The sequence below is a fragment of the Sphaeramia orbicularis genome, chromosome 24 (assembly GCF_902148855.1).
Source record: "Sphaeramia orbicularis chromosome 24, fSphaOr1.1, whole genome shotgun sequence".
NCBI classification, from domain to species: Eukaryota; Metazoa; Chordata; class Actinopteri; order Kurtiformes; family Apogonidae; genus Sphaeramia; species Sphaeramia orbicularis.
The window spans coordinates 40,141,863-40,161,790 of NC_043979.1; the positions used below are offsets into that span (position 1 = coordinate 40,141,863).

At 33.4% G+C, this 19,928-nt stretch overlaps 1 protein-coding gene across 1 annotated transcript in view; it reads left to right on the plus strand.

Moving 5' to 3' along the window:
• Positions 1-19,928, plus strand: part of sash1a (SAM and SH3 domain containing 1a) — an 813,502-nt gene that overhangs the window by 668,913 nt on the left and 124,661 nt on the right. Inside the window, 2 exon segments of the mRNA XM_030128283.1 lie at positions 6,827-6,877; positions 6,998-7,047. Of these exon segments, the coding sequence (XP_029984143.1) occupies positions 6,827-6,877; positions 6,998-7,047 (101 nt within the window).

A 19,928-nucleotide genomic window follows, 5' to 3' on the forward strand; every position in this document is an offset into this window, starting at 1 on the left:
ACATATAAATGAAAAGTAACACAAAAAAGGTAATCAACAAAATTGACAGAAATGAATAAATATGAACCCAAATAAATAAAACGAATGAAACCAACAAAAATAATCAACGAAATCCATTGAAATGAAAAATCAGATGCGCATTCACAGGAGCACGTTCACCTGTAACTATGTGTCAGAGGTTAAAGGGTTAAAACCAGACAGACTGTCTCACTAACACGTCTGCAGTCCACCTTCAGCTGATTCCTGTTAAGTGCAGGGCTCAGACTCATTTGGAGGCGTTTCACCACCTCAGCAGTTCAGCTCTTGTGCTCATATGAGCCACAGGCTCCAGGCTTTACAGACCTGTTCAAGGAGGTTATGTCACCTCTGACTAAGTCCTGGAACTATTACCGTGCACATAGTCAGGCCCAGCGGACCAGGGCGGGGAAGGATTTGAAGCATTGGCCCAAAGCCTGGCTAAATTTAACAGGATCCACCAGACACACTGATCTGATAACACATTTGGGGATTTATTTATTTATTTATTTAAAGATATACCCACTGTCTAGCCGTGGTCAGCATTTATGTTCTAGCATTCTAACACTGATGTTCCTTTCACATTACAGAGGTTTTTCTTGATTTTTTAAAAATATCTATACACTTCTTGGATTTTTATTTATTTTTTTGCTACTTATGGGGAAAGAACCAAATATGGTAACTTCATTAACTTAGATTTTCTACGTGACAGTAAAAAATTTTCTCAAAAGTAAATTTTTATGTCCTCCAATAACACACTAAGGATGAAATTTGGAATTTCATAGTATTTCAATAAGTGCCGTATAAAACTACTACTACTGCTATACTACTACTATTATACTATTAGTACTACTTGTACTCCTACTGCTACTTCCACTACTACTACTACTACTACTACTACTACTACTACTACACTACTACTACTATTACACTACTAATTACACTAGTACTACTTATACTCCTACTATTGCTTCTACTAGTACTACTACTACTATTATACTACTAGTGCTACTTATATTCCTACTACTAGTGCTATTATACTACTACTACTACTATTACACTACTAGTACTACTTATACTCCTACTATTACTTCTACTACTACTACTACTATATTACTACTACTACTACTACTACTACTATTACACTACTAGTACTGCTTATACTCCTACTATTACTTCTACTAGTACTACTACTACTACTATACTACTAGTGCTATTTATATTCCTACTACTACTACTATTTTTATTTTTATGTCCTTCCGTAACACACTAAGGATGAAATTATGAATTTCAAAGTATTTCAATAAGTGCCTTTTAAAGGATTAAAACTACTACTACTGCTATACTACTGCTATTATACTATTAGTACTACTTATACTCCTACTGCTACTTCCACTACTACTACCACTATTATACTACTACTACTACTATTACTCTATTAGTACTACTTATACTCCTACCATTACTTCTACTAGTACTACTACTACTGTTATACTACTACTACTACTACTACTACTACTTATAATACTACTACTTTCATTATTATTATTATTATTATTATCATCATCATCATCATCATCATCATCATCATCATCATCATTATTATTATTATTATTATTATTATTATTATTATTATTATTATTATTATTATTATTATTATTATTATTATTATGCTGCTACTACTATACTACTACTATTACCACTATTATGCTAAATGAACCTCAAGGCAAGGAACCAAATACGGTAACTTCATTGACCTTGATTTTCTATGTGACAAAAAATTTTGACAAATTTTACAAAAGTAATAAATATTTATAATCTTGAATTTTTAAAAATGTTTTGCCACCTGCGGTCAAGGAACCAAATACGGTAACTTCATTGACCTTGATTTTCTATGTGACAATAAAACATTTTGACAAATTTTACAAAAGTAATAAATATTTATATTTAATTCTTGAATTTTAAAAATGTTTTGCCATCTGCGGTTAAGGAACCAAATACGGTAACTTCACTGACCTCGATTTTCCACATAATGTATATATATTTTCAAATTTCACTGAAGTAATCAATTGTTGTTATGTCCTCCAATAACACACTAAGGCGGAAATGTTGAATTTCAGAGTATTTCAATGAGTGTCCTACAAATGGTTAAAAGAAATGTATATACTCCTACTACTACTACTATTAAACCACTACTATTTCTACTATTGTACTAGGAACCAAATATGGTAACTTCTCTGAGCTTGATTTTCTACGATACTAAATAACTTTGAAAATTTTCCCAGAAGTAGTAGTCTTGTTCTGTCCTCCAATAACACACGAAGGTTGAACTGTTGAATTTCAGAGTATTTCAATGCGTGTCCTATAAAGGGTTAAATCACAAGTGTTTGCTCCTGAAGGATTCTGTTGGGTCTCTGTAAACTTAATTTGATTCTGATTTGAATTGATAAAGCACTTTGTGACTCTGTCTGTGAAAAGTGCTCTATAAATAAAATTTACTTACTTACTTAAATGGAATGGAAGTCGGAGTAGGTGGTATGACTGATCAGAGTCAGCTTCCTCTGACTGGGTGTGGAGATGCACATGCACATTTCTCCAAATGAACTAATTTCCTTTTCCTCATCCATTGGGGGAACTCCAGATCCACTCCGCTTTTTAATTATTGGAGGAAGTGGGTGATGACCTGGCAGCCCTTTAAGAGCGCTGACCCCTGCCCCTTTATCACATGTCAATCATCAGGAAAAAGAAAAAACAGAAAATGAAAATGCTGCTTTCTCTTGGCAGCCGAATGAAAAGCCTTTCCTAGAAAAAACTGGGCAGTATGCTTGAGTTTTGACAGAGAAAACATTCCATTTGGAGGACTGTTGGAAGGACGTGAGTTGGAAGGCAGGTTTGGTCCAGACGGGGGGGTGTCAGACAAACAGTAAACAACAGCAGCCGGAGGAGGACGTCCAAATACGAGCATGTACGTTTTCAGTGGTAGATGTAAAAGACTGTGTGGTGTGCATATGAGGTGTTTCTGCTAAAGTACTTGAAATGAAAGAAGAAATGAGAACTTGTCTTGGGTGAAGTTTTTTTTTTTCTCAGACTTTTCTAATGCCATGACATCAACATGTCTGCACTTCCTCAAATGTAAGCAAAGGCCAGCTCACACAACTACTGGAGTACTACTACTACTAATAGTACTACTACTACTATTACTACTACTGTTATACTACTACTACTATAATACTACTACTACTGTTATACTACTACTGCTATAATACTACTACTATTATACTACTGCTACTGTTATACTACTACTACTACTACTACTACTACTACTATACTACTACTACTACTACTATTATTATTATTATTATTATTATTATTATTATTATTATTATTATTATTATTATTATACTATGAACTACTAATACTACTACTGCTACTGCTATATTACTACTACTACTACACAGCTACTATGAACTACTACTAATACTACTATTATTATACTACTACTACTCTACTACCATGACTACTACCAGTACTACTACTACTACTGCTACTACTACTACTACTACTACTACTACTACTACTACTACACTACTGCTGCTGCTATCATACTAATATTATACTACTACTATTATTCTACTAATCACACTATTACTCGTACTACTACTACTGCTACTGTTATACTACTTCTACTGCTAACACTACTACTGTTATACTACTACTACTACTATTATTATACTACTAATTACACTACTATTATTCTACTAATCACGCTATTACTAGTACTACTACTACTACTACTACTACTACTACTACTACTACCATACTTCTACAATTATACTACTTCTACTACTATTCTAATACTTCTACTGTTATACTACTATTACTACTACTACTATTATACTACTAATTACACTACTATTATTCTACTAATCACACTATTACTAGTTCTACTAATACTACTACTACTATACTTCTACTATTATACTACTTCTACCACTATTCTAATACTACTACTGTTATACTACTACTTCTACTACTACTACTACTACTACTACTACTATACTACTACTACTACTATACTACTAATTACACTACTATTATACTACTAATCACTTACCACTACTACTACTGATATTACTACTATACTACTACTACTACTACTACTGATATTACTACTATAATACTACTACTACTACTACTACTGATATTACTACTATACTACTACTACTACTACTACTGATATTACTACTATACTACTATTATACTACTAATTACACTACTATTATACTACTAATCACTTACCACTACTACTACTGATATTACTACTATACTACTACTACTACTACTACTACTATTATACTGCTACTAAATCAGTATTCATTTTATTTTATTTTTTTTACTTTTTCAGCTGTAACATGTCCTTTATTTCAGTACATTTAACCCTGTTCATTAAATTCTCCATCTACTCATATCAGAGTGTTGGTAGACGTGGTTGTGAGCTCAGATTTTCCTTTTTTGGAGGTGTACTCCATCAGAACTGCGAGGCTGTAATTCTAGTTTTGGTATTTAACACGTAAGTCTGGTATTGTCTGGATTTTGGGGGAGGAGCCTATCATTATCATTGTCATCAAACGGTGTAATTCACTGAGCGCTTACGTATGTGTGCTCCTTTTGTCTGGTCTAGTTTGACTTTGAAAGCCAACACATCACTGAACCACAGCACCACCCTGTAATAAATATACATGTAAAAAAACCACAAAACTCCAGGAACAGGTAGTGCAGGTTTGGACGCCTGAGGCAGGACTTGGCTTGTTCAGTCGTCTCGCTGTCACGTCTTTGGGCGTTCGGCGATGCACACACGTGCTTGTGTTTGTTTTGACTTCTATGCAGGTGTGTCTACATGAACCTAAGAAGGCCTCGCCTACATGAGGGCAGCGTTAACCCATAAAAACCCAGCGCTACATTTGTGTCAGTTCAACCAAAGTTAATGTGAAATGGACGATCTATCTTTGATGTGTTCAGCAATTTTGTGTTTTGTGTCGGAATTTAGGGTAGGCTGAAGGATGGGGTAAGATTGGGGGGGGGGGGGGGGGGGGGGGGGTTATAAATTAAACATCATCCTGCTCCTTTTCAAATGTTGGACTCTCTTTTATATTATCCGTCTGTTGTTTGGTTTTTAATGCAAATTCGAAATAAACAAACAAACCAAATTAATTTTTCTTTATATTTAACCTTTTTTTTTTTGCCCTAACTTACACTTTGCAAATTTGTCCCGCAGGCCGGATTGGAACCTTTGGCGGGCCTGCTTTGGCCTCCGGGCCGCATGTTTGACACCAGATGATGGTGTTTCCACAGTAACTGCGGAGCCTCTGAATGTCCAAATTAGGGCTGAATGATATGGACTAAATTTCATATCTCAATATTCATGCCAGAAATCTCAGTATCGATACGATACGACTACGGGTTCGGTGAAAACCAAGCATTTTTCAGAAAAATACAAACATCATAATACAAAAGAATGTGGAAAGTGCAGTTTTATTAATAAGAACTCACTGCCAGTCATCAACATTAACATAAAGTACGAATAAATGAAATTTGTTGTGACTTCCAGAGCTGTATGTGCAGGGCGAGAGCGGGGGAAATCTACACTGAACAAAAATATAAACGCACCACTTTTGTTTTTGCTCCCATTTGTCATGAGCTGAACTCAAAGATCTAAAACTTTTCTGTGTACACACAAGGTTTATTTCTCAAATATTGTTCATAAATCTGTCTAAATTTGTGTTAGTGAACACTTCTCCTTTGCTGAGATAATCCATCCACCTCACAGGTGTGGCATATCAAGATGCTGATTAGACAGCAGGATTTTTGCACAGGTGTGCCTTAGGCTGGCCACAATAAAAGGCCACTCCAAAATGTGCAGTTTTATCACACAGCACAATACCACAGATGTCACAAGTTTTGAGGGAATATGAAATCGGCATGCTGACTTCAGGAATCTCCACCAGAGCTTTTGCCTGTGAGTTGAATGTTCATTTCTCTACCATAAGCCATCACCAAAGCTGTTTCAGAGAATTCATGAAGAAGACTGTGCGAGGAAAATGGTGGTCACACCAAATACTGACTGGTTTTCTGACCCCCCTGGACCACCCAATACAGTAAAAGTGCAGATTTTAGAGTGGCCTTTTATTGTGGCCAGCCTAAGTCACACCTGTGCAATAATCCTGCTGTCTAATCAGCATCTTGATATGCCACACCTGTGAGGTGGATGGATTATCTCAGCAAAGGACAAAGGAGAAGTGCTCACTAACACAGATTTAGACAAATTTATGAACAATATTTGAGAGAAATAGGCCTTTTGTGTTCGTAGAAAAAGTTTTAGATCTTTGAGTTCAGCTCATGAAAAATGGGAGCAAAAACAAAAGTGGGGCATTTATATTTTTGTTCAGTGTATATGGTTTATATCGTTGCTTTTTCGATATTAATATCTTGAATGTTCATATCTAGATATCGATACGATAACGATATATCTTTCAGCCCTTGTCCAAGTGGGTCATATCTGATGACCATAAAAAGATGAAAAACTGTATTTTACACCAATTATTCACATGTATTAATAGGAATAGTGGATAACAGGTATGAACCGGTTCAGATCAGTAGATGGTTCTGGTCGCTGGTGGTTTTTTGGGTCTTTATGGTTTAAACGCTCCTTCCTTCTCCATATTCAGATCCTGCTTTACTGGCTTGTTGGGTTCTTCATGTTTCTGTCTTATTAAATGGCACCTCCTGACACCTTCTTCTCATTTTTTTTCAGGAGAAACAAGACCCAAGCACCACCTCCCTGCAGCTCCGTTCTGAGATTCAGGTAACCAGACACATTTTAAAAATAGCACTTGTTACTCGACTCTTTTTTTTTAACGTCATTTTTACGCGTTGGCTTTAACCGGTGACTCATTTTGACGTCTTTTTCTCTGCCTGTCTACAGGAGTCGTTAGGCTTCAGCAGTGAGGTGTCCACTCCGGAGACAGACAGAAAGTATGTTTTTTTTTTTTTTTTCTTCATTTTTTTCCCCTCCTCTGTTTATCGGTGTTACATGTGACCAGAGAAAACATGGGACTAAGAAATAGGCCTGGGTTTGAAATGTGTGTCTGTTGCATGTCAGAACAGTGTGCAGAGCAGTTTGCTTCTGGATTGCATCAGCGCGCACGTGTATTCAAGCAAAATCATGAATCACACTTAGACTGTCTGCACGAACGTAGGCGAAGATGGAGAGGTGAAGGTAAATGGCATGCACGTCCAGATGCAGCTCAGGTGATCGATAGGCCTCGCAGGTGAGGACTGCACGGAAGGTCAGCGGCCTCATCCATGGGAGGGGTCAGAGAGGTCAGAGGGGTCAGGGAGGTCAGCCCCTCAGCGGGAAAAATGACTTCAGCAATGAGTGTATGAAGATGGATGTTCAGTCGTGGAAAAAATTATTAGACCGCCCTTTGTTTGCTTCATTTTCTTGTTCATTTTAATGCCTGGTACAATTTCAAGGTCCTTGGCGGTGGTTACGAAATATTATTTTTTCTCTATATTTAACTTTTCCTAAGTGATTTATCACCATTTATTATGAAATTATCCTCTGTATTTTTACATTTTTTGCAGTGAAAATCAGATACTTTTTTAAACTATTGTGGAAAAATTTTTTAGACCACCTTTTTTTTCTTTATTTTCTTGTTCATTTTAATGCCTGGTACAATTTCAAGGTCTTTGGCGGTGGTTACGAAATATTATTTTTTCTCTATATTTAACTTTTCTTAAGTGATTTATCACCATTTATTGTAAAATTATCCTCTGTATTTTTATATTTTTTGCAGTGAAAATCAGATACTTTTTTAAACAGTTGTGGTAAAATTTATTAGGCCACCTTTTTTTTCTTCATTTTCTTGTTCGTTTTAATGCCTGGTACAATTTCAAGGTCTTTGGCGGTAGTTCCAAAATATTATTTTTTCTCTATAGTTAACTTTTCTGAAGTGATTTATCAGCATTTATTATGAAATCAAATCAAATCCTCTGTATTTTACATTTTTTGCAGTGAAAATCAAATATTTTTTTAAACTGTTGTGGAAAAATTTATTAGACCACCTTTTTTTTTCTTCATTTTCTTGTTCATTTTAATGCCTGGTACAATTTCAAGGTCTTTGGCGGTAGTTCCAAAATATTATTTTTTCTCTATATTTAACTTTTCTTAAGTGATTTATCACCATTTATTATAAAATTATCCTCTATAGTTTTACATTTTTTGCAGTGAAAATCAGATATTTTCTTAAACAGTAGTGGAAAAATGTATTAGACCACCTTTTTTTTTCTTCATTTTCTTGTCCGTTTTAATGCCTGGTACAATTTCAAGGTCCTTGGCGGTGGTTACGAAATATCATTTTTTTCTCTGTATTTAACTTTTCTTAAGTGATTTATCATCATTTATTGTAAAATTATCCTCTGTATTTTACATATTTGCAGTGAAAATCAAATATTTTCTTAAACAGCAGTGGAAAAATTTATTAGACCACCTTTTTTTTCTTCATTTTCTTGTTCGTTTTAATGCCTGGTACAATTTCAAGGTCCTTGGCGGTGGTTACGAAATATTATTTATTCTCTATATTTAACTTTTCCTAAGTGATTTATCACCATTTATTATGAAATTATCCTCTGTATTTTTACATTTTTTGCAGTGAAAATCAGATACTTTTTTAAACTATTGTGGAAAAATTTTTTAGACCACCTTTTTTTTCTTTATTTTCTTGTTCGTTTTAATGCCTGGTACAATTTCAAGGTCTTTGGCGGTGGTTACGAAATATTATTTTTTCTCTATATTTAACTTTTCTTAAGTGATTTATCACCATTTATTGTAAAATTATCCTCTGTATTTTTATATTTTTTGCAGTGAAAATCAGATACTTTTTTAAACAGTTGTGGTAAAATTTATTAGGCCACCTTTTTTTTCTTCATTTTCTTGTTCGTTTTAATGCCTGGTACAATTTCAAGGTCCTTGGCGGTAGTTCCAAAATATTATTTTTTCTCTATAGTTAACTTTTCTGAAGTGATTTATCAGCATTTATTATGAAATCAAATCAAATCCTCTGTATTTTACATTTTTTGCAGTGAAAATCAAATATTTTTTTAAACTGTTGTGGAAAAATTTATTAGACCACCTTTTTTTTCTTCATTTTCTTGTTCGTTTTAATGCCTGGTACAATTTCAAGGTCCTTGGCGGTGGTTACGAAATATTATTTATTCTCTATATTTAACTTTTCCTAAGTGATTTATCACCATTTATTATGAAATTATCCTCTGTATTTTTACATTTTTTGCAGTGAAAATCAGATACTTTTTTAAACTATTGTGGAAAAATTTTTTAGACCACCTTTTTTTTCCTTCATTTTCTTGTTCATTTTAATGCCTGGTACAATTTCAAGGTCTTTGGCGGTGGTTACGAAATATTATTTTTTTCTCTGTATTTAACTTTTCCTAAGTGATTTATCACCATTTATTATGAAATTATCCTCTGTATTTTTACATTTTTTGCAGTGAAAATCAGATACTTTTTTAAACTATTGTGGAAAAATTTTTTAGACCACCTTTTTTTTCTTTATTTTCTTGTTCGTTTTAATGCCTGGTACAATTTCAAGGTCCTTGGCGGTGGTTACGAAATATTATTTATTCTCTATATTTAACTTTTCCTAAGTGATTTATCACCATTTATTATGAAATTATCCTCTGTATTTTTACATTTTTTGCAGTGAAAATCAGATACTTTTTTAAACTATTGTGGAAAAATTTTTTAGACCACCTTTTTTTTCTTTATTTTCTTGTTCGTTTTAATGCCTGGTACAATTTCAAGGTCCTTGGCGGTGGTTACGAAATATTATTTATTCTCTATATTTAACTTTTCCTAAGTGATTTATCACCATTTATTATGAAATTATCCTCTGTATTTTTACATTTTTTGCAGTGAAAATCAGATACTTTTTTAAACTATTGTGGAAAAATTTTTTAGACCACCTTTTTTTTCCTTCATTTTCTTGTTCATTTTAATGCCTGGTACAATTTCAAGGTCTTTGGCGGTGGTTACGAAATATTATTTTTTTCTCTGTATTTAACTTTTCTTAAGTGATTTATCATCATTTATTGTAAAATTATCCTCTGTATTTTACATATTTGCAGTGAAAATCAAATATTTTCTTAAACAGCAGTGGAAAAATTTATTAGACCACCTTTTTTTTCTTCATTTTCTTGTTCGTTTTAATGCCTGGTACAATTTCAAGGTCCTTGGCGGTGGTTACGAAATATTATTTATTCTCTATATTTAACTTTTCCTAAGTGATTTATCACCATTTATTATGAAATTATCCTCTGTATTTTTACATTTTTTGCAGTGAAAATCAGATCCTTTTTTAAACTATTGTGGAAAAATTTTTTAGACCACCTTTTTTTTCTTTATTTTCTTGTTCGTTTTAATGCCTGGTACAATTTCAAGGTCCTTGGCGGTGGTTACGAAATATTATTTTTTCTCTATATTTAACTTTTCTTAAGTGATTTATCACCATTTATTGTAAAATTATCCTCTGTATTTTTATATTTTTTGCAGTGAAAATCAGATACTTTTTTAAACAGTTGTGGTAAAATTTATTAGGCCACCTTTTTTTTCTTCATTTTCTTGTTCGTTTTAATGCCTGGTACAATTTCAAGGTCTTTGGCGGTAGTTCCAAAATATTATTTTTTCTCTATAGTTAACTTTTCTGAAGTGATTTATCACCATTTATTATGAAATCAAATCAAATCCTCTGTATTTTACATTTTTTGCAGTGAAAATCAAATATTTTTTTAAACTGTTGTGGAAAAATTTATTAGACCACCTTTTTTTTTCTTCATTTTCTTGTTCGTTTTAATGCCTGGTACAATTTCAAGGTCCTTGGCGGTGGTTACGAAATATTATTTATTCTCTATATTTAACTTTTCCTAAGTGATTTATCACCATTTATTATGAAATTATCCTCTGTATTTTTACATTTTTTGCAGTGAAAATCAGATACTTTTTTAAACTATTGTGGAAAAATTTTTTAGACCACCTTTTTTTTCTTTATTTTCTTGTTCGTTTTAATGCCTGGTACAATTTCAAGGTCCTTGGCGGTGGTTACGAAATATTATTTATTCTCTATATTTAACTTTTCCTAAGTGATTTATCACCATTTATTATGAAATTATCCTCTGTATTTTTACATTTTTTGCAGTGAAAATCAGATACTTTTTTAAACTATTGTGGAAAAATTTTTTAGACCACCTTTTTTTTCCTTCATTTTCTTGTTCATTTTAATGCCTGGTACAATTTCAAGGTCTTTGGCGGTGGTTACGAAATATTATTTTTTTCTCTGTATTTAACTTTTCTTAAGTGATTTATCATCATTTATTGTAAAATTATCCTCTGTATTTTACATATTTGCAGTGAAAATCAAATATTTTCTTAAACAGCAGTGGAAAAATTTATTAGACCACCTTTTTTTTCTTCATTTTCTTGTTCGTTTTAATGCCTGGTACAATTTCAAGGTCCTTGGCGGTGGTTACGAAATATTATTTATTCTCTATATTTAACTTTTCCTAAGTGATTTATCACCATTTATTATGAAATTATCCTCTGTATTTTTACATTTTTTGCAGTGAAAATCAGATCCTTTTTTAAACTATTGTGGAAAAATTTTTTAGACCACCTTTTTTTTCTTTATTTTCTTGTTCGTTTTAATGCCTGGTACAATTTCAAGGTCCTTGGCGGTGGTTACGAAATATTATTTTTTCTCTATATTTAACTTTTCTTAAGTGATTTATCACCATTTATTGTAAAATTATCCTCTGTATTTTTATATTTTTTGCAGTGAAAATCAGATACTTTTTTAAACAGTTGTGGTAAAATTTATTAGGCCACCTTTTTTTTCTTCATTTTCTTGTTCGTTTTAATGCCTGGTACAATTTCAAGGTCTTTGGCGGTAGTTCCAAAATATTATTTTTTCTCTATAGTTAACTTTTCTGAAGTGATTTATCACCATTTATTATGAAATCAAATCAAATCCTCTGTATTTTACATTTTTTGCAGTGAAAATCAAATATTTTTTTAAACTGTTGTGGAAAAATTTATTAGACCACCTTTTTTTTTCTTCATTTTCTTGTTCATTTTAATGCCTGGTACAATTTCAAGGTCTTTGGCGGTAGTTCCAAAATATTATTTTTTCTCTATAGTTAACTTTTCTGAAGTGATTTATCAGCATTTATTATGAAATCAAATCCTCTGTATTTTACATTTTTTGCAGTGAAAATCAAATATTTTTTTAAACTGTTGTGGAAAAATTTATTAGACCACCTTTTTTTTCCTTCATTTTCTTGTTCGTTTTAATGCCTGGTACAATTTCAAGGTCTTTGGTGGTGGTTACGAAATATTTTTTCTCTATATTTAACTTTTCTTAAGTGATTTATCACCATTTATTGTAAAATTATCCTCTGTAGTTTTACATTTTTTGCAGTGAAAATCAGATATTTTCTTAAACTGTTGTGGAAAAATGTATTAGACCACCTTTTTTTTGTTCATTTTCTTGTTCGTTTTAATGCCTGGTACAATTTCAAGATCTTTGGCGGTAGTTCCAAAATATTATTTTTTCTCTATATTTAACTTTTCTTAAGTGATTTATCAGCATTTATTATAAAATCAAATCAAATCCTCTGTATTTTACATTTTTTGCAGTGAAAATCAGATATTTTCTTAAACTGTTCTTAAACTGTAAAATTTATTAGACCACCTTTTTTTTCTTCATTTTCTTGTTCATTTTAATGCCTGGTCCAACTAAAGGTACATTTGTTTGGACAAATATAATGATAACAACAAAAATAGCTTGTAAATAGAACTTTGCTGTCGCATTTTTGATTCCTGAAGGTCTCACAGTCTTGCTGGGTTTTTTTTTTTGGTTTTTTTGGGTTTTTTTTTTTGGGGGGGGTTTAATTTGAGCAATTAAATTGTGGGCAAAAAGTGTGTTGTAAGGCAAGCGCTATTGAACATGTACCAAGTAAAATATGACTGAAAATTGATCAGTAATACCTTACACTACTGCGTTACAGCAAAAAGTAATCTGTTACTGTAATGCATTACTTTTGTAACCTGTTACTCCCAATACTGATGGTTTAGTTTTAATAGTTTATCCATAATATATTTGAAATGTGTACAGCAAAACACAAACTTAGACTAAAAGTAATCTGTTACTGTAATGCATTACTTTTGTAACCTGATACTTGTTTAGTTTTAATAGTTTATCCGTAATATATTTGAAATTTGTACAGCAAAACACAAACTTGCACTAAAAGTAATCTGTTACTGTAATGCATTACTTTTGTAACCTGTTACTCCCAACACTGATGGTTTAGTTTTAATTGTTTATCCGTAATATATTTGAAATTTGTACAGCAAGACACAAACTTACACTAAAAGTAATCTGTTACTGTAATGCATTACTTTTGTAACCTGTTACTTGTTTAGTTTTAATAGTTTATCCATAATATATTTGAAATTTGTACAGCAAAACATAAACGGTTCTCACTAAATATTACAAATATATCAGTTATGTCATATATCAATGTTTTTTTGGCGAAAAGTGTGTTGTAACGCAAGTGCTATTGAACATGTACCGAGTAAAATATGACTGAAGATTGATCAGTAATACCTTACACTACTGCATTACAGCAAAAAGTAATCTGTTACTGTAATGCATTACTTTTGTAACCTGTTACTTGTTTAGTTTTAATAGTTTATCCGTAATATATTTGAAATTTGTACAGCAAAACACAAACTTACACTAAAAGTTATCTGTTACTGTAATGCATTACTTTTGTAACCTGTTACTTGTTTAGCTTTAATAGTTTATCCATAATATATTTGAAATTTGTACAGCAAAACACAAACTGACACTAAAAGTAATCTGTTACTGTAATGCATTACTTTTGTAACCTGTTACTCCCAACACTGATGGTTTAGTTTTAATAGTTTATCCGTAATATATTTGACATGTGTACAGCAAAACACAAACGGTTCTCACTAAATATTACAAATATATCAGTTTTTTTTGGCGAAAAGTGTGATCTAACGCAAGTGCTATTGAACATGTACCGAGTAAAATATGACTGAAGATTGATTAATAATGCCTTACACTAAAAGTAATCTGTTACTGTAATGCATTACTTTTGTAACCTGTTACTTGTTTAATAGTTTATCCGTAATATATTTGAAATTTGTACAGCAAAACACAAACTTACACTAAAAGTAATCTGTAACTGTAATGCATTACTTTTGTAACCTGTTACTTGTTTAATAGTTTATCCGTAATATATTTGAAATTTGTACAGCAAAACACAAACTTACACTAAAAGTAATCTGTAACTGTAATGCATTACTTTTGTAACCTGATACTTGTTTAGTTTTAATAGTTTATCCGTAATATATTTGAAATTTGTACAGCAAAACACAAACTGACACTAAAAGTAATCTGTTACTGTAATGCATTACTTTTGTAACCTGTTACTTGTTTAGCTTTAATAGTTTATCCATAATATATTTGAAATTTGTACAGCAAAACACAAACTTGCACTAAAAGTAATTTGTTACTGTAATGCATTACTTTTGTAACCTGTTACTCCCAACACTGATGGTTTAGTTTTAATAGTTTATCCGTAATATATTTGACATGTGTACAGCAAAACACAAACGGTTCTCACTAAATATTACAAATATATCAGGTTTTTTTGGCGAAAAGTGTGATCTAACGCAAGTGCTATTGAACATGTACCGAGTAAAATATGACTGAAGATTGATTAATAATGCCTTACACTAAAAGTAATCTGTTACTGTAATGCATTACTTTTGTAACCTGTTACTCCCAACACTGATGGTTTAGTTTTAATAGTTTATCCATAATATATTTGAAATTTGTACAGCAAAACATAAACGGTTCTTACTAAATATTACAAATATATCAGTTATATCATATATCAATGTTTTTTTGGCGAAAAGTGTGTTGTAACGCAAGTGCTATTGGACATGTACCGAGTAAAATATGACTGAAGATTGATCAGTAATACCTTACACTACTGCATTACAGCAAAAAGTAATCTGTTACTGTAATGCATTACTTTTGTAACCTGTTACTTGTTTAATAGTTTATTCGTAATATATTTGAAATTTGTACAGCAAAACACAAACTTACACTAAAAGTAATCTGTAACTGTAATGCATTACTTTTGTAACCTGTTACTTGTTTAATAGTTTATCCGTAATATATTTGAAATTTGTACAGCAAAACACAAACTTGCACTAAAAGTAATTTGTTACTGTAATGCATTACTTTTGTAACCTGTTACTCCCAACACTGATGGTTTAGTTTTAATAGTTTATCCATAATATATTTGACATGTGTACAGCAAAACACAAACTTGCACTAAAAGTAATCTGTTACTGTAATGCATTACTTTTGTAACCTGTTACTCCCAACACTGATGGTTTAGTTTTAATAGTTTATCCGTAATATATTTGACATGTGTACAGCAAAACACAAACGGTTCTCACTAAATATTACAAATATATCAGTTTTTTTTGGCGAAAAGTGTGATCTAACGCAAGTGCTATTGAACATGTACCGAGTAAAATATGACTGAAGATTGATTAATAATGCCTTACACTAAAAGTAATCTGTTACTGTAATGCATTACTTTTGTAACCTGTTACTTGTTTAATAGTTTATCCGTAATATATTTGAAATTTGTACAGCAAAACACAAACTTACACTAAAAGTAATCTGTAACTGTAATGCATTACTTTTGTAACCTGTTACTTGTTTAATAGTTTATCCGTAATATATTTGAAATTTGTACAGCAAAACACAAACTTACACTAAAAGTAATCTGTAACTGTAATGCATTACTTTTGTAACACATTACAAAGTGACTCTTGGGTGTCCTGCGCTCCTTCGGTCACATCCCCGTCGGCTTCCTTTGGCCGACCTGCTCCGTCCACCAGCGTTCTCTGTTCTCTGGACGTCGGAGCTTCCTTCCTGCCTTTGTGTTCAGAGGGGGAGAGGGGGAGACCCAGAGGGTGATGGCCCGGCGATTACAGCAAAGAAGTGAGAACGAAAGCCCAGATAGAAGCAGGCCTGGGTGGAGTTCCTTTTCACTGGTTCCTGTAACACTAAGTGTGTGTGTGCGCTGATTTTAACTTTTTTTTTTTTTTTTTTTTTGTTGCACAGCCCTTTGTTTTATGTGGATGTAATTTCCCCACCCCGGGCCGACCATGTGTAAGATTACCGTTATACCCTGAAAGTCGTATAAAGTGGTGGGAATAACAGCTCTTTAAACGACCTGCTGTCAAACCGAATTAAATTTACCGCAGTCGCACATTGTGTTTTTATCTACAGAGGGATTTGGAGGGTTTTCTGTTAAGTCAGACTTACACGGTTTTTTTTTTTTTTTTTACCTTTTTGTGACCATCACCGTTGTTTGACCCCCAGTGGATTTGTTACGAACACGTGCACAAGAGGAAGCGCATACCACAGACATGATCTCTTCTCCCATAGCTGTATATGGTGCACAGACAAATGTTGAGCGTGATGTGAACCAGATGCCAAATTTCAGATGACGTCTGCTGTTCGAGAGAAAGAAACAAGGGGCCCAGAAACAGCACCGGCCTGTACGATTCCATGCCTTCTTCCTGTTCTTTCATATCCGACTACGTTTCTCTTTGGCTACATTCAGACAGCAGATCTTAATGCATGATTCGGATTGTTTTGGCGAAATCCGATCGCTCATATTATACATTAACCCAGAAAGACCCAGTGTGACTTTTGAGAAAGTTCCCAAATGAATTTTTGTCCATATTTAACCTTAACCCATAAAGACCCACTGCGACTTTTGTGGCAGTTTCCAAATGAGTTTTTCTCTATTTCTACCTTTCTTAAGTGATTTATCATGAATTTTTTTCATAATATTATCCTTTATATTTTGCATTTTTTTGCTGTAAATAGTGTATTTTTGTATATTTAATTCACAGATCATATACAGTCTAATCTCGTTATACCGCCATTTTCGCTCACCGCCGACCAAAACCATCGCGCAAAAATCCCCAATGCATTATTCCATTAGCTACCGCCATTTCCGCCTATCGCCATCCGCCAGCCCAATTCCACGCGCAAACAACACTTATACCATTGATTTCCCGACCGTTATACCGCCAGCGTGATTGCCATCAAGTACACATAAATTTTAACAATGCACTGAAACAAACGCGCCAGACGCTGATCGCGACAAGCTACGAGCAGGTCTACGGAACGGCCACCGTTCATTTATCGCAGAACACTCAGTAGGTCAGGATGTCGGGAAGAGGACGTGGGATTAAGCCAAAGCCTCAAGATGATGGGGTGTCATTTCCCGACACGGTATAATAATGCTTAAAATGTTTCCTCACTTTAAATGATCCCTTACAACATAACAGAATCAAGATTTATTTAGAAACGCGATTAGAACGGGTTAACGGAGGCAGCATAGACATCATATAGTAAAGACATGCGCATTATGGACGCAACCCGTTGTAACGCCATTTTCGCTATACCGCCAATTTGGCCGTGAACAGAAGTTGGCGGTATAACGAGAGTAGACTGTAGATGTTCATGAACTCTCAGAGTAAATTCAAAGTTAATTATATTAAAACAGGGAAAAAATGTAGAAAAAGTGACTTTTTCAGCAAAGATATTACTAATTGACTGTAAAAACATGCATGTCCATCCACTGTCATTGATCCAGCTCCATGGGTTTTACTGGTGAATCAATGTTGTAAAGGATGACGGTGTTTCCACGGTAACTACGGAGCCTCTGAACGTCCAAATGGGTCATATCTGATAACCATGAAAAGACGAATAACTGTATTTTACACCAATTATTTACATGTATTGATAGGTTTAATGGATCAACAGGTGTTAGACGGTTTATATCTGTTGATGGTTTGTGTCACCAGTGGGTGTTTGGGTCTTTATGGGTTAAGTGTTTTATAACCGTATATCATAATATTATCCTTTATATTATGTGTTTTTTCTGCGAAAGTCAGGTATTTTATAATATTTTATTTACAGATCATGCACTTTAATCATCATAATGAGATTACTTTGTAGGATTATTATCAAAAACTGAAGAAAAAGTGACTTTTTCAGCAAATCTCTCATTAACTGAACATAAACCCAGTGTGTCCATCCACTGTCATTGATCCAGCTCCATGGGTTTTACTGGTGAATCAATGTTGTAGAAGATGACGGTGTTTCCATGGTAACTACAGAGCCTCTGGACATCCAAATAGGTCATATCTGATGACCATGAAAATACGAGAAACTATATTTTACACTAATTATTTACATGTATTGTTAGGATTAATGGATCAACAGGTATAAAACAGTTTAGGTCAGTAGATGCTTTTGGTCGCTAGTGGAGGTTCGGGTCTTTATGGGTTAAATGCGACTTCTGTCAGTTTTGAGTATGAACTGAAGTGACCCACATGAGCAAAAGAGGTCCTGATGTAATACGTGACCACGCAGACACACACTGTGTTCATGGAAGTAAATATGGTTTTTCCCTCCGCTTCTCCTCCTGGGATGCAGAATTGTGACGTTTATCGCATTTTAATGACGTAAAGGTCGGATAAATGTGACCTGTCCGTTCAGACTGAAGTCGCATTGCAAAATACCAGATATGTATTGGATTTAGGACCATATATGAAAGTGGTCTTGGTCGGATTTGTGCTGTTCAAACTGTCTTTAAAAGATCGGATACAGGTCACATATGGGCAAAAAAAAAAATCGGATTTGGACCACATTTGCTGCAGTCTGAATGTAGCCTAAGATCAGGGGTGTTAAACATACGGCTTGCTCTTTACATTACGAGTCCTGCTCCTCCCACTGTGGTCCAAAAACTGATTCCGTTGCGCGAACTGTTCTGGAGTTACAGTTATTTGAGCGCTGTAAAGTGCAAAATGTAGCGTAGGTGAGATTACCATTGTTAAAGGATTAATGAATTTTGTGCGTTAGGTTTTAGTCCAATTACCCCCACCTTAGGACCTTTTTTTTATCGTCAGACTAACCTTATGAAATCACATTGTAAGTGACGCCGGTTTATTGCATTTGGCGTGCTATATGTACGCATTTTCATCCTTTCATGTGTTATTTAACGCCATGTGATGGCATGTCAATGCGGTAGCCACTAATCATGCTAATTGCTAACCCTAAACCTAACGCTAACCTGAACCACAAATCGCGCTAGCCACTAATTGCGCTAATGGCGTGCTATTTTACACGGTGTAAATATACACTCTGAAAGTCACTTTTAATTGGTGTGTTACAGTGGCGGCTGCTTGTCTTTCAAAGGGGGGAAGCTCATTGTCGGCTTACATCAAAAAAATTGTCAAGTTATTTAAACATAAATGCGGCCCTCCGTTCCTTGTGATTTGTATATTTGTGTATTTACAGTGCAAGAAATGAACAAGTAATTTCGTAGTGGTTTCTCTCTCGATTTCACAGCAGAGTGTGTGACGGTATTAACCCTCCACGTATCCCGCCCACCAAGGCCCTTACTAAGCACCAAGTGTGCCTTTTTGGCACACTAGTGGAATAATGTCAAAAAAAATTTTATTCAGTTTGTTTTTAATTCTTTTACACTTTTTTTCTATTTCATCAACTAGAGCCATAAATAAAAATATGAAATACTCAATAATTGTCACATTTTTAACCCTTTAAATGCCGTGTTTGTAATGTAAACAAACCATTTTTTTGGATGCAAAAAACACAAAAAATATATATATTTTTGATATACTACAT